The sequence below is a fragment of the Notolepis coatsorum genome, assembly GCF_963971535.1.
Source record: "Notolepis coatsorum genome assembly, chromosome: 13".
Classification (NCBI taxonomy): domain Eukaryota; kingdom Metazoa; phylum Chordata; class Actinopteri; order Aulopiformes; family Paralepididae; genus Notolepis; species Notolepis coatsorum.
Window position 1 is genome coordinate 34,788,470 of NC_140177.1, and position 14,936 is coordinate 34,803,405.

A 14,936-nucleotide genomic window follows, 5' to 3' on the forward strand; every position below is an offset into this window, starting at 1 on the left:
CGAGGTCACAGCATTACAGATTATACCTTTTTTTAAGTGTTAATCCCCAAGATCCTAGTTTCTAAGATAAGATAAGATATTCCTTTATTGATCCCCTTGGGGAAATTGGGGCGTCATAGCAGCATGGGGGAGGGGGGAGGGGAGGCACAGGTATGGCCAGGGTAATAGAAGAAAGAAATATAGGCTATAAAATTTTATCTGAATATAAAAATATGAGAAAAATAAACATTGTAAACAAAGGTGCAGATGAGGCTCTGTATGCCCTATTGGTTATATTATGTTACAATAAATATAGGCAATAAAGAATTATAATCTGAATATATACTATGAGTAAAAGTAAACAATATACACAAGGAGCAGTATATACACAAGGTACCCTAACTGGCATGATATACGTCACACGTTATAGTCCGTGCCGGTTTTGGTGTTTAAGTGTCATACACACTTAGTGGTTGGACATTCCTAATAGTTCTCGAGTTTTTCAGCCGTTAGTTCTCCAGCTGCTGGCAGCAGTCCATGCCCGCGGTTGTTTTTGCACTCTTATCGACTTGATTTCCATCTTGAAAATTAACGGCAACTACTGAGTTAATCTTCTATTCATTCCAAGCAAACATGGTTGCTGCTCTGTGCCGGATGATTTTCCTGGGAATCTCCTACCAGAACAAAGCGTTCCTGAACCGGGTATAGGTGGAATCACTGTTGTGTCACGTCAGCTGGTCAAAACTGACTAATGTGTGTGTGTTTTCTAGTTACACTTGTTGTGGAATATTCAAATGTTTCCCTCACACACTTTAAAATCTTCTCTCTCATAATCTCTCTCTCCATTTAGAGAGACTCATAGAAAGAGAGAGAGAGAGAGACAGAGGGAGAGACACAGAGAGAGAGAGCAAATGAAAAAGGGGAAAATGACTGAGCTCAAACTTTTTCTCCCTGAGAGAGGAGAGGAGTGGGGGATGGGAGGGAGGGAGAGCGAGAGAGGGAGAGGAGAGAGAGAGAGAGAGAGAGAGAGAGACAAAAGAGGCAGATGGGGTCTTTGTGAAGGAGTGAGAGAGAAGAATTTCCTGAACAATGGATGAATAGGTGAGGAGAGGGAGGAGGAGGGGTGAGGGGGTGGGCGGGGGTGTAGGGGGAGGGGGGGGCAGCAACCACCTGCTGTCTCTTTCTGTTCACTCAGTCCAACACTCAGATTAAGGGCCTGTCCACAGTCACACTGATACCTTTTCCCTCTAAAACTCATAACTTTTGCTACATTTGCGCCTGGCGTAACACACTGCTCCACCCTCCTGAGGCCTAGTGTCCAACACACTGCTCCAGCTCCACCCTCCTGAGGCCTGGTGTCCAACACACTGCTCCACCCTCCTGAGGCCTGGTGTGCAACACATGCTCCACCCTCCTGAGGCCTGGTGTGCAACACACTGCTCCACCCTCCTGAGGCCTGGTGTGCAACACACTGCTCCACCCTCCTGAGGCCTGGTCTACACTGCTCCACCCTTCTGGAGGCCTGGTGTGCAACACACTGCTCCACCCTCCTGAGGCCTGGTCTACACTGCTCCACCCTTCTGGAGGCCTGGTGTCCAACACACTGCTCCACCCTCCTGAGGCCTGGTGTCCAACACACTGCTCCACCCTCCTGAGGCCTGGTGTCCAACGCACTGCTCCACCCTCCTGAGGCCTGGTGTGCAACACACTGCTCCACCCTCCTGAGGCCTGGTGTGCAACACACTGCTCCACCCTCCTGAGGCCTGGTGTCCAACACACTGCTCCACCCTCCTGAGGCCTGGTGTCCAACACACTGCTCCACCCTCCTGAGGCCTGGCGTCCAACACACTGCTCCACCCTCCTGAGGCCTGGTGTGCAACACACTGCTCCACCCTCCTGAGGCCTGGTGTGCAACACACTGCTCCACCCTCCTGAGGCCTGGTGTGCAACACACTGCTCCACCCTCCTGAGGCCTGGTCTACACTGCTCCACCCTTCTGGAGGCCTGGTGTGCAACACACTGCTCCACCCTCCTGAGGCCTGGTCTACACTGCTCCACCCTTCTGGAGGCCTGGTGTCCAACACACTGCTCCACCCTCCTGAGGCCTGGTGTCCAACACACTGCTCCACCCTCCTGAGGCCTGGTGTCCAACGCACTGCTCCACCCTCCTGAGGCCTGGTGTCCAACGCACTGCTCCACCCTCCTGAGGCCTGGCGTCCAACACACTGCTCCACCCTCTTGAGCCCTGGTGTCCAACACACTGCTCCACCCTCCTGAGGCCTGGTGTCCAACACACTGCTCCACCATCCTGAGGCCTGGTGTCCAACACACTGCTCCACCCTCCTGAGGCCTGGTGTCCAACACACTGCTCCACCATCCTGAGGCCTGGCGTCCAACACACTGCTCCACCCTCCTGAGGCCTGGTGTCCAACACACTGCTCCACCATCCTGAGGCCTGGTGTCCAACACACTGCTCCACCATCCTGAGGCCTGGTGTCCAACACACTGCTCCACCCTCCTGAGGCCTGGTCCACACCGCTCCACCCTTCTGGAGGCCTGGCCATATTAACTCATTGACTGCCACGCTCTTTTTCCATATTTACTCCCTGGCGCCAGCGTTATTGACCATTTTCACGATGTTTGCGGACCCATCGTATATTCTATATTATAGCTATGGAGACAATAGTATGGCTAATTTGACAGGCACTATTTATACTCCAGGGACAAAACGGTTTATTTCTACATACCTTCTTTATGCGCTATACCATGCTAAAAACCGCCCGGTTCACAATAATCCAGGCTGGTTTTCTAGATCGCCTGAAACCTATATTATTGCCAGGTCAAAGGTAAACACAACCATTATGTTTCTTCACAAAGCTATCGGGGGGGGGGGGGGGGGGGGGGGGTGGCGCGCATTTTCCAACGCTGCGATCATTACAAAAGCATGTTTTATGATGGGGTTCGGTAAAATAGATGTAAAATAGACGTTACCTTTGTCAGCAGGTACTCCACTCTTGCTCCAAGTGTCTTGGATCAGAACAGGATCAATACATATAACGTTAGGTGGCCCTCATCCGTTGTCTTCTTCTTATATAGTCTGCTCGGGCCAAACTACCACGGAGCCGAATAGGTTTCCTCATCGGCCGGTTTGACTATAGTATTTTTATGATTTACCAGATGTGCTGAGTCCAACATAGTCTGGTGAAAACGCACCTTATCATCCATAATCATCATCCATATCATCTTCTTTATCATCTCCAATAGTTCGTTCGCCATTGCATTTCAGGCTACTATTGTGTGCTCGGGCCAGACTATACCACGGAGCCAAATAGGTTTCCTCATCGGCCGGTTTGACTATAGTATTTTTATGATTTACCAGAAGTGCTGAGTCCAACATAGTCTGGTGAAAACGCACCTTATCATCCATAATCATCATCCGTTTTGTCTTCTTCATAATATCCAATAGTTTGCTCTAGGCGATCACCATTGTCGAACGTTAGATAGCTGTAGTTTGCTCACTGCTGCTCACTCCCTAATGCTTTGTTTGCGACCCCACACTAAACTGGCCCATGCAGTTCATAAGGTAGGCAATACTGCCACTGCCACCTCGGGTTTCAATCGTCATTGCAGGTCCCAGGCACACTCACAAAGGCCTGCACGAGTGTTTAGATTAATAATAATAATAATAATAATAATAATAATAATAATAATAATAATAATAATAATAAAAAAGGAAGAAGGAACTAAAAACGAGATATCTCGTTTTTGGCGCTCAATGAGTTAAAGCCGGGGGGAAAGTGAAAATAAATATGCATTCTGAGTTTGTCAGTTTGTCAGTCACCACAGAGACATGTGTTATTAACCACCCATCCAGGTTTGAATGAATAACTAATAACCCAGGTCAGAAACGTCTCGTCTGGTTTCTCAGACCATTTCTCAGGATTGTGGCAACGTGGTCAGATTAGATTAGATTCAAATGTACAGTATTGTCATTATACAGCACTATATACTATATCACATACATGAAACGGTTAGCATTAGCTTTGCTATGCTACACTTTTGAGCTATCAGCTCTGTGAGAACCGTGCTACTGCGCTCTTGTGTTAACACATTAACTGCCACGCTTCTATCCATCAATGTATGATCACTGCCACCAGTCTAAGTTTATGGAGATGTTCACCTTCTTTGCAGGGCTATAACTTATTAAATTGTATTGCTAAATTGACATTACTATGGCCCATTCAACATCGATTATCTATCGTTCAGGATGTAGGAACGTTATACTTTTTCATTCATAGATTCATACGAAAATACCGTCTAGAATATAAATGAGTTGTAGGCATAAACGCATATATAGATTATCAACTGCCGTTTGTTGCCGATACACGTATATTAAAAATGTCAACTGTACATGATCCTAAACGTTATGACTGATCATGCGCGGATGAACGGGGGGGGGGGTCGTTTATAATTCCGTGATCGTCAGTAAATGCTTTATGTAGTATGGGTGATATATTGATCAGAGCAGTTTGCATGAATAATAATAAACACTCACGCTGAAAATGACGTCAGCGTCCTCTTACCGTTCGCCGATGAGACTGGAGGAAAAAGATCCCACTTATTTGACATGATCTCCTAGATCCATTTCCGGTTTGTATAATCATAATAAACGCCCAAATCATATCGATTATTGAGTTATGGCAGCGATCCATATACACGATGTGTGTCTAGAGTCCCGCAACAATATATGAGTGCCGGACGCATTTGCCCGGTGCACCGAGATCAAAGGGGATCCATTTCCGGTTGTAACTCGCCGATCATCCACCAGGCGGCAGTATTGAAGCGTTGCAGAGTTGTGCAGGCTCCCACTGCATCAGACCAGGCTCCGTGAGGGCATTCTGAATACCATGGCGAAAAAATGAAATATGATCTCAATAACGTCGTACGCCGTGGAATGGTAGAATTAGCATGACCTTGAAACACGTTGTACGACGGTTTTGGCGCAGGATGTGTTAAGGACGGCTCCTTTTTCAGGCCCAAAAAACACTAAATGGTCTAACTCTACAATTCTGTTCTACATAGTTCAGTTCTACACAGTTCAGTACTACATAGTTCAGTTCTACACAGTTCAGTTCTACACAGTTCAGTACTACACAGTTCAGTACTACATAGTTCAGTACTACATAGTTTAGTTCTACATAGTTTAGTTCTACACAGTTCAGTTCTACAAAGTCTTTTTTGTATCCACTTTTTCTCCTATTTTTCTTGTATTTTCCTCCCATCCCAATTTAGTCGTTATGCCAATTCCCCCCTCCCCTTCCTGGTCGGTGCGCACATTTGCCCCCTACTTGCCGGTCTAGGGAGCCCTGAAGTCTATCACATGCTTCCTCCGGTACATAGGAGACAGCCAGCAGCCTCTTTTCACCTGGCAGCGAGGACTCTCATTGGGTGAGTGTAACCCAATGTGGGAGGGCACACTACCTCACCCAGATCCCTTCCTCGCTCTACAGGCGCCCTGACCGACATGTAGGAGTCGCTGTTTACAACGACCAGATTACCACCCACCGGCTTCCCTCCCGATGACACTGCCAATTGTGTCAGTATGACAACCGGCCAAGCCGGAGGCACCACTGACAGCTGGATTGGATACCAGTGTATCTGCGGTGGTAGACAGACGCTTAGTCCGCTGCGCTACCCGGCCGCCTCAGCAACTATATTTTAACATGTATAATGTGTTTAGAAACAAATCTCTTAATTTGCTTCACCTGGACTTTAAAGGTACTGTATAGATAACATTTACAAAATAAAATAATAATACATCCACAGAGCTTTTAGAAACGTGCAGAATAAAAGTATTGCTTTTCGCCCAAAATATGATTGATTAGTGAATTTATCATTTAAAACATTTTGGCGGGTATGTTGTTGTTTACATGTTGCGTGCAACCTTCCTGACTGTATGACAAACAAACCAGGAGATATGCTCATTTGAAAACTGAAAGTTTGGCCTGAGGGTGGTGCTACAGGAGAAGTCATGGGTTCACCAAAATCTTTAGGGTCCTTCCTCTAGGGGTCATGAATGTGCACATAACATGTTAAAATATTTAAATAACAACTATTCCAGTTATCACCTTCACACCCAGGATCTGCTGATGCAGAAGGGGTGAATCCTGTTGTTTCAGGCATAGAAATACACCATATAAACATATTACTAATATCTCCCTCCCTCTCTCTCTCTCTCTCTCTCTTTCTCTTTCTCTTTCTCTTTCTCTTTCTTTCTCTCTCTCTCTCTCCTTCTCTCTCTCTCTCTCCTTCTCTCTCTCTCTCTCCTTCATTCCTTCCTTCTCATTCTCCCCCCAGGGTTACCCCTCCCCTCTCCAGTCAGACTACCAGCCAATGGGAGGAGGTATGCTAAGCTGCGGAGCTGTTCTGTCCCCCTCATTGGACTACCACCAGCTGAGCCGCCCCACCCCCAACCACCATCCCTCCCTCGATTGGAGCGATTACCATGGCAACGGGTAGGTACTATGGGATGGATATAAATTAGCTTTCGGCTTTTGATGTAGAGAGTATTGAGTTTCTGTGTATGTAATAAATATTGCTTTTTGCTGCTCTGCCAGACAAAATGTATGCATTTTACTGGATAAAAGAGTCCACCAAATATTATGTTGTGTGTTATGTTATCTTGTGTTGTTGTGTTATCTTGTGTTGTGATGTTATGTTATCTTGTGTTGTGAACGTGATGTGATGTTATCTTGTGTTGTGATGTTATGTTATCTTGTGTTGTGATGTTGTGTTATCTTGTGTTGTGATGTTTGTTATCTTGTGTTGTGAATGTGATGTGATGTTATCTTGTGTTGTGATGTTGTGTTATCTTGTGAATGTGATGTGATGTTATCTTGTGTTGTGGTGTTATGTTATCTTGTGTTGTGAATGTGATGTGATGTTATCTTGTGTTGTGTGTTATGTTATCTTGTAGGGCTGTACCAAATGTAATTTTTTAACATTCAAAGCTTCGATTGAAGTATTCGAACGAAGCTTCGAATGTCTATTAAAAAAATTACTAAAAGAAATTATAATAATAATCTTTTTATTTTTTTTGTAATTTTTTTTTTTAATTTTTTTACTGAATCCTCAATTTGAATGAGTGATTAATCTGATTAAATTTTTCTTTTTCTTTTATTAAATCAACTTTCTTTAATGAATAACTCATAATCCAATAAGGGCACGGTTGGTATGAAAGTGATGGTGACGTCTTATAGTATAATATTATAATATTAGTGTAGCCTAATCTTTTTTTTTTTTATCCACTTTTTCTCCCATTTTCTATTTTTCTCCCATCCCAATTTTTTCATATCATCCAATTCAACCCTCCCCTGTCTTTGAACGTTGTTTCTTGCCTCCCACAAGCCGGCTGCAATGTGGACTAAGTCATACATAGCACGAGTCCCCTCCGATACTCGAGGTAACAGCCGTCGCATCTTTTCACCTGCGCAGCTCGATCTTTCAGCGTCGGGGGTCTGGGCTTTGGAGGGGCCCCGCCCCCGTCGCTTCTTGATTCTACTGCGCAGGCGCACCAACCGACCTGTAGGAGTCGCTGTCCACAACGCCCAATCCCCACCCTTCAGTTTCCCTCCCCGTAATACGGCCAATGTGTATTACTGTGGACGACCAGCTAAACTGAAAGCAATGTGGAGAGCGGGGCTCGAACAGGAGGTTCGAGCCTAGTCTCCAGCATTCGTTGTGAGCGCCTTGCCCACTGCGCCACGTAGCCGCCCTAGTGTAGCCTAATCTTTAACTGCAATAATGTTAAGCAAACCCCCATTGGTTTAAACCGATTGAATAGACAAAAAAAAAGATATAAAAAAAATTTAAAAAATTGTTAATTTTTTTTAATTCGAATGTTGATTTAGAATTCGAATGTCAACATTATGATCGAAGCTTCGAAGCATTCGGTACAGCCCTATTATCTTGTGTTGTGATGTTATCTTGTGTTGTGAATGTGATGTGATATCTTGTGTTGTGTGTTATGTTATCTTGTGTTGTGTGTTATGTTATCTTGTGATGTTATGTTATCTTGTGTTGTGAATGTGATGTTATCTTGTGATATGTTATCTTGTGTTGTGATGTTATCTTGTGATATGTTATCTTGTGTTGTGAATGTGTTGTGATGTTATCTTGTGATGTTATGTTATCTTGTGTTGTTATGTTATCTTGTGTTGTGATGTTATCTTGTGTTGTGATGTTATCTTGTGATATGTTATCTTGTGTTGTGAATGTGATGTGATGTTATCTTGTGTTGCGTGTTATGTTATCTTGTGTTGTGATGTTATCTTGTGTTGTGATGTTATCTTGTGTTGTGATGTTATCTTGTGATGTGATGTTATCTTGTGTTGTGTGTTATGTTATCTTGTGTTGTGATGTTATCTCGTGTTGTGATGTTATGTTATCTTGTGTTGTGATGTGATGTTATCTTGTGTTGTGATGTTATCTTGTGTTGTGATGTTATGTTATCTTGTGTTGTGATGTTGTGTTATCTTGTGTTGTGTGTTATGTTATCTTGTGTTGTGATATCTTGTGTTGTGATGTTATCTTGTGATGTTATGTTATCTTGTGTTGTGTGTTATGTTATCTTGTGTTGTGTGTTATGTGTTATGTTATCTTGTGTTGTGTGTTATGTTATCGTGTGTTGTGTGTGTTATGTTATCTTGTGTTGTGATGTTATCTTGTGTTGTGTTGTGATGTTATGTTATCTTGTGTTGTGAATGTGATGTGTTGTGTGTTATGTTATCTTGTGTTGTGTGTTATGTTATCTTGTGATGTTATGTTATGTTATCTTGTGTTGTGAATGTGATGTGATGTTATCTTGTTATGTTATCTTGTGTTGTGATGTTATCTTGTGATATGTTATCTTGTGTTGTTATGTTATCTTGTGTTGTGATGTTATCTTGTGTTGTGATGTTATCTTGTGTTGTGATGTTATCTTGTGTTGTGAATGTGATGTGATGTTATCTTGTGTTGCGTGTTATGTTATCTTGTGTTGTGATGTTATGTTATCTTGTGATGTTATCTTGTGTTGTGATGTTATGTTATCTTGTGTTGTGTGTTATGTTATCTTGTGTTGTGATATGTTATCTTGTGTTGTGATGTTATCTTGTGTTGTGATATCTTGTGTTGTGATGTTATGTTATCTTGTGTTGTGATGTTGTGTTATCTTGTGTTGTGTGTTATGTTATCTTGTGTTGTGATGTTATCTTGTGATGTGATGTTATCTTGTGTTGTGATGTTATCTTGTGATGTCATGTTATCTTGTGTTGTGTGTTGTGTTATCTTGTGTTGTGTGTTATCTTGTGTTGTGATGTTATCTTGTGTTGTGATGTTATCTTGTGTTGTGAATGTGATGTGATGTTATCTTGTGTTGCGTGTTATGGTATCTTGTGTTGTGATGTTATGTTATCTTGTGATGTTATCTTGTGTTGTGATGTTATGTTATCTTGTGTTCTGTGTTATGTTATCTTGTGTTGTGATATGTTATCTTGTGTTGTTATGTTATCTTGTGTTGTGTTGTGATGTTATCTTGTGTTGTGATATCTTGTGTTGTGATGTTATCTTGTGTTGTGATGTTATGTTATCTTGTGTTGTGATGTTATGTTATCTTATGTTGTGTTATCTTGTGTTGTGTGTTATGTTATCTTGTGTTGTGATGTTATCTTGTGATGTGATGTTATCTTGTGTTGTGATGTTATCTTGTGATGTTATGTTATCTTGTGTTGTGTGTTGTGTTATTTTGTGTTGTGTGTTATGTTATCTTGTGTTGTGATGTTATCTTGTGATGTTATGTTATCTTGTGTTGTGTTATGTTATCTTGTGTTGTGTGTTATGTTATCTTGTGTTGTGATGTTGTGTTATCTTGTGTTGTGTGTTATGTTATCTTGTGTTGTGATGTTATCTTGTGATGTGATGTTATCTTGTGTTGTGATGTTATCTTGTGATGTTATGTTATCTTGTGTTGTGTGTTGTGTTATCTTGTGTTGTGTGTTATGTTATCTTGTGTTGTGATGTTATCTTGTGATGTTATGTTATCTTGTGTTGTGTTATGTTATCTTGTGTTGTGTGTTATGTTATCTTGTGTTGTGATGTTATCTTGTGTTGTGTTGTGATGTTATCGTGTGTTGTGTATGTTATCTTGTGTTGTGATGTTATCTTGTGTTGTGATATGTTATCGTGTGTTGTTGTGATGTTATCTTGTGATGTTATGTTATCTTGTATTGTTATGTTATCTTGTGAATGTGATGTTATCTTGTGTTGTGATGTTGTGTTATCTTGTGTTGTGAATGATATTATGTTATCTTGTGTTGTGATGTTATCTTGTGATGTTATCTGGTGTTGTGATGTTATCTTGTGATGTTATCTGGTGTTGTTATGTTATCTGGTGTTATGTTATCTGGTGTTGTGAATGATATTATGTTATCTTGTGTTGTTATGTTATCTTATGTGATGTTATCTTGTTATGTTATGATGTTGTGTTATGTTGTGTGAGAATAGCCTGACTGACTGATTCTCTCTCCTCTCCTCCTCCAGATCTCTTCAGAGAGACAAACCTTTGTTCCTCAGCTGATCCCAGGTCAGAGTGAGACAGAACCAACCCAACGTTAGAGAGAGATACACCTACTGTTCCTCAGCTGATCCCAGGTCAGAGTGAGACAGAACCAACCCAACGTTAGAGAGAGATACACCTACTGTTCCTCAGCTGATCCCAGATCAGAGTGAGACAGAACCAACCCAACGTTAGAGAGAGATACACCTACTGTTCCTCAGCTGATCCCAGGTCAGAGTGAGACAGAACCAACCCAACGTTAGAGAGATACACCTACTGTTCCTCAGCTGATCCCAGGTCAGAGTGAGACAGAACCAACCCAACGTTAGAGAGAAATACACCTACTGTTCCTCAGCTGATCCCAGGTCAGAGTGAGACAGAACCAACCCAACGTTAGAGAGATACACCTACTGTTCCTCAGCTGATCCCAGGTCAGAGTGAGACAGAACCAACCCAACGTTAGAGAGATACACCTACTGTTCCTCAGCTGATCCCAGGTCAGAGTGAGACAGAACCAACCCAACGTTAGAGAGATACACCTACTGTTCCTCAGCTGATCCCAGGTCAGAGTGAGACAGAACCAACCCAACGTTAGAGAGATACACCTACTGTTTTTTATCATGCATATTGCTGCTTCATGACCCCCACCTTCATTGACATCTACTAGCATGCCTAGCATGACACCAACATAACAAAGTTTCCAAATATCCCAAAACCCACACTCCTACACAGAGCTGCCTGTACACCACACAACTCTGCCCTGTGTGCCTTTTTAACTGTAACCACATCCAGACATCCACCACCAAATTAGTTATAAAGAAAATGTAGTTATAACTCTGAATTGGGTGTGTATACAGAGGATCACTAACCACCAGAAATTAAGCTTGTCTGAACATTCATCAGTTACGCAGTGATTATTATCAGAAAAGTAAACAGACTGTCTATTCTGCGTAGGGAAGGAAATCATACCCTTATGGCTGTGTTCATCGTCGTTTCCATGGACACAATGGATAAACGAGGCTGCACAGATGCCGTGAAATAGAATTATTTAACCTTTTTCAACTCATTTTCGGTATTTATAAAAGAGACAATGGAAATATGAAGGGAACAATAATATAATAGTATTTATTCAATATCTTAAGGGAAAATAATACGAGTAAAGGTAGGACCGGTTAGTTTACTTCCTCTTTGGGCACAGATGTTTGACAGTGGAACGTCGTCCAACTCTCTGCATAGGAGTGTGGGTCAGAACCAAACCACTGGGTCAACGTGTTTTTAGACGGGTTCCTCACGAACATTCCTTTAACACCACTGACGGCCTACTGGCAAAGGTGAGGATACAGTAGCACCACTCCAACCTGAACCCAACCTGACCCCAACCTGAACCCAAACCACAGCCAGACCAGCACGACTGAACCCACACGAGACTCCTCCTCAACCCAACACAGAGCAGCCTGGTCTGTCTCTGCTGGGCCTCCACCCTCCCTGGGGTTTGGCTTACATTCTACCTGCTGCTTCAGCTCATTGTCGCTGGACCACGATTTTTAAGCCTGTTATGTTCTCCTGAGCGCTGTAGTTGTCAACCAGCTCTGACCGTTAACAGAAAACACAGAATAATGTAGTAACATATGTAAAATAATATGCCCTTTCACTCACTTGAGGTTTTAAAGACGGCCGCTTCCCAGGAGGGTTCTTCTTGTCCATTGTGTGGTCATCCTGTTGGGCTGAATTAGCCTTATTCACATCACTAACGTCTTTAACAGAGGTGAGATGAGATTAGATGAGATGAGATGAGACTGGAAGTTCAGAAGAACCACATTGCATCAAAATTATACAAATAAATTGGAAATAGTTTTCATAACTGCTCATGACTCGTGCAGCATTATTTATTTTAGATCGTTATGAACCTTTTTCACTGAGCAGATTCATTCACTTCCACACTTCCAGCAGTTAAAAAAACAACGGCCAGGTAATCATGAGTCTGTATTTATATCTTTTTTTTTATTTTTATTTTTTTCACTTTTTCTCTTTATTTTCTATTTTTCTCCCATCCCAATTTCGTATTTCCAATTCTTCCCTCCCCTGTCTTGAACGTTGCTAGACTATGCCTCCCACTGGTCAGCTGTAGTGAGGATAGAAGCCTTGCATCACGTGTCCCCTCCGGTACACAAGGAGGCAGCCTGTCGCATCTTTTCACCGCAACAGCTCGAACTCTGTGGCGAGGAGTAACGCGTGGGAGGCTCATGCTGCCCCCGATACTTCCTGTTTCCGCCGTACCGGCGTCACCCAACCGACCTGTAGGAGTCGCTGTCCACAACGTCCAATCCCCACCCACCGGCTTTCCCACCCTCTAACACTGCCAATTGTGTTAGTATGACGGCCGGCCAAGCCGGTAGCAACGCCAAGAGCTGGGCTCGATACCAGCATCTCCTGCGTTAGTGGCGAGCGCCTTGCCCACTGCGCCACTCAGCCGCCCTTATTTATATCTGTTTTCTGACTATTAGGACTGTTTTGATTCTTTCTTTGTATTTATTTTTTGTCTTTCTATCTTTTTCTCCCATCCCCCAATTTAGTCATTATGCCAATTCCCTTCCTCGTCATTTTACTACCCTGCTATTGGTCTGGGGAGGGTGTGGACTACCACATGCTGCCCTACTGTTAGTCTAGGGAGGGTGTAGAACTACCACACGCCTCCTCTGATACATGTGGAGTCGCCATCCGCTTCTTTTCACCCGACAGCTAGGAGTTTCACTGGGAGAACGTAACACATGTGGAGGTTCGCGCTATCCTCCCTAGATCTCCTCCCTGCTGAACAGGCGCCCAGACCGACCAGTAGGAGTCACTCTTGTAACAACCAGGACTCATACCCCACCGGGTACGAATTGTGTTCGTAGGGACGACTGACCAAGCTGGACTTCTGACAGTGGGAACTTGTGGGAGCTTAGACCTCTACACCACCCAGCCGCTCCTACAGTGGTAGGCGAGTGCTTAGACCTCTACACCACCCAGCCGCTCCTACAGTGGTAGGCGAGTGCTTAGACCTCTACACCACCCAGTCGCCCCTACAGTGGTAGGCGAGTGCTTAGACCTCTACACCACCCAGCCGCCCTACAGTGGTAGGCGAGTGCTTAAGACCTCTACACCACCCAGCCGCACTTCAGTGGTAGGCGAGTGCTTAGACCTCTACACCACCCAGCCGCACTTCAGTGGTAGGCGAGTGCTTAAGACCTCTACACCACCCAGCCGGCGAGTGCTTAAGACCTCTACACCACCCAGCCGCACCTATGGTAGGCGAGTGCTTAGACCTCTACACCACTCAGCCGGCGAGTGCTTAAGACCTCTACACCACCCAGCCGCACCTATGGTAGGCGAGTGCTTAGACCTCTACACCACCCAGCCGGCGAGTGCTTAAGACCTCTACACCACCCAGCCGCTCCTACAGTGGTAGGCGAGTGCTTAGACCTCTACACCACCCAGCCGCACCTATGGTAGGCGAGTGCTTAAGACCTCTACACCACCCAGCCGCTCCTACAGTGGTATGCGAGTGCTTAGACCTCTACACCACCCAGCCGCCCCTATGGTAGGCGAGTGCTTAGACCTCTACACCACCCAGCCGCCCCTACAGTGGTAGGCGAGTGCTTAAGACCTCTACACCACCCAGCCGCACCTATGGTAGGCGAGTGCTTAAGACCTCTACACCACCCAGCCGCCCCTACAGTGGCATTTCTATAGAGTTTTAACATTGAAGTGAATGGGCCCCTCCACCTCTGCGTCTTATCACTTATCTGCATCACCAGTATGGAGGTAGGCTCACCTGCTCTCTGATCAGACAGCCGTCACACAGTCTACTGGGAGAGGTGATAAAGACTTCTTCATCTGACCTGAGATCAGTTCGATAAAGAGAACGAAGACAAAGATGTTTTTCTTTCTCTTTTTTTCCCCCATGAATAATTGTTAATATATGGACTAATTGTTTTATGAAACCCTTTCTATCCTTGGAATGAAGCTCGGAACTGTGAGACGCTTGGAACAAGGATTCTTGGTGGAGAATCCTTGGAACAGGAAGTTGTAAATGTTGAAATCCTGTGAAAATAAAACTGCCAAATGTGGGTTTGATTATCTTGAAAAAAGAAAAAAGGTTTTTGTACGACAACTGCTCCTCTTGGCGCTTGTCTGTTGATGCTATTGATTTAGATCCAAACTCTGTGAGAGAGAGAGAGAGAGAGAGAGAGAGAGAGAGAGAGAGAGAGACTGAGAGAGAGAGAGAGACTGAGAGACTGAGAGAGAAGGAGATACTGAGAGAGAAGCCTGTTAATGAGGCAGGGGAGGACAGATTGGTGGCTGTCGTTTTAACCCTTTTCCT

The 14,936-nt window shown here is 43.9% G+C and overlaps 1 protein-coding gene across 1 annotated transcript in view; it reads left to right on the forward strand.

The window, feature by feature from the left end:
- tox (thymocyte selection-associated high mobility group box) overlaps nucleotides 1-14,720 on the forward strand; it is a 125,804-nt gene extending 111,084 nt beyond the window's left edge. The window contains exons 9-10 of the mRNA XM_084327270.1: nucleotides 6,337-6,494; nucleotides 10,558-14,720. Coding sequence (XP_084183396.1) covers nucleotides 6,337-6,494; nucleotides 10,558-10,594 — 195 coding nt within the window. The 3' untranslated portion in view covers nucleotides 10,595-14,720. The remainder of the gene's footprint in view (nucleotides 1-6,336; nucleotides 6,495-10,557) is intronic.
- The last annotated feature ends 216 nt before the right edge of the window (nucleotides 14,721-14,936 follow it).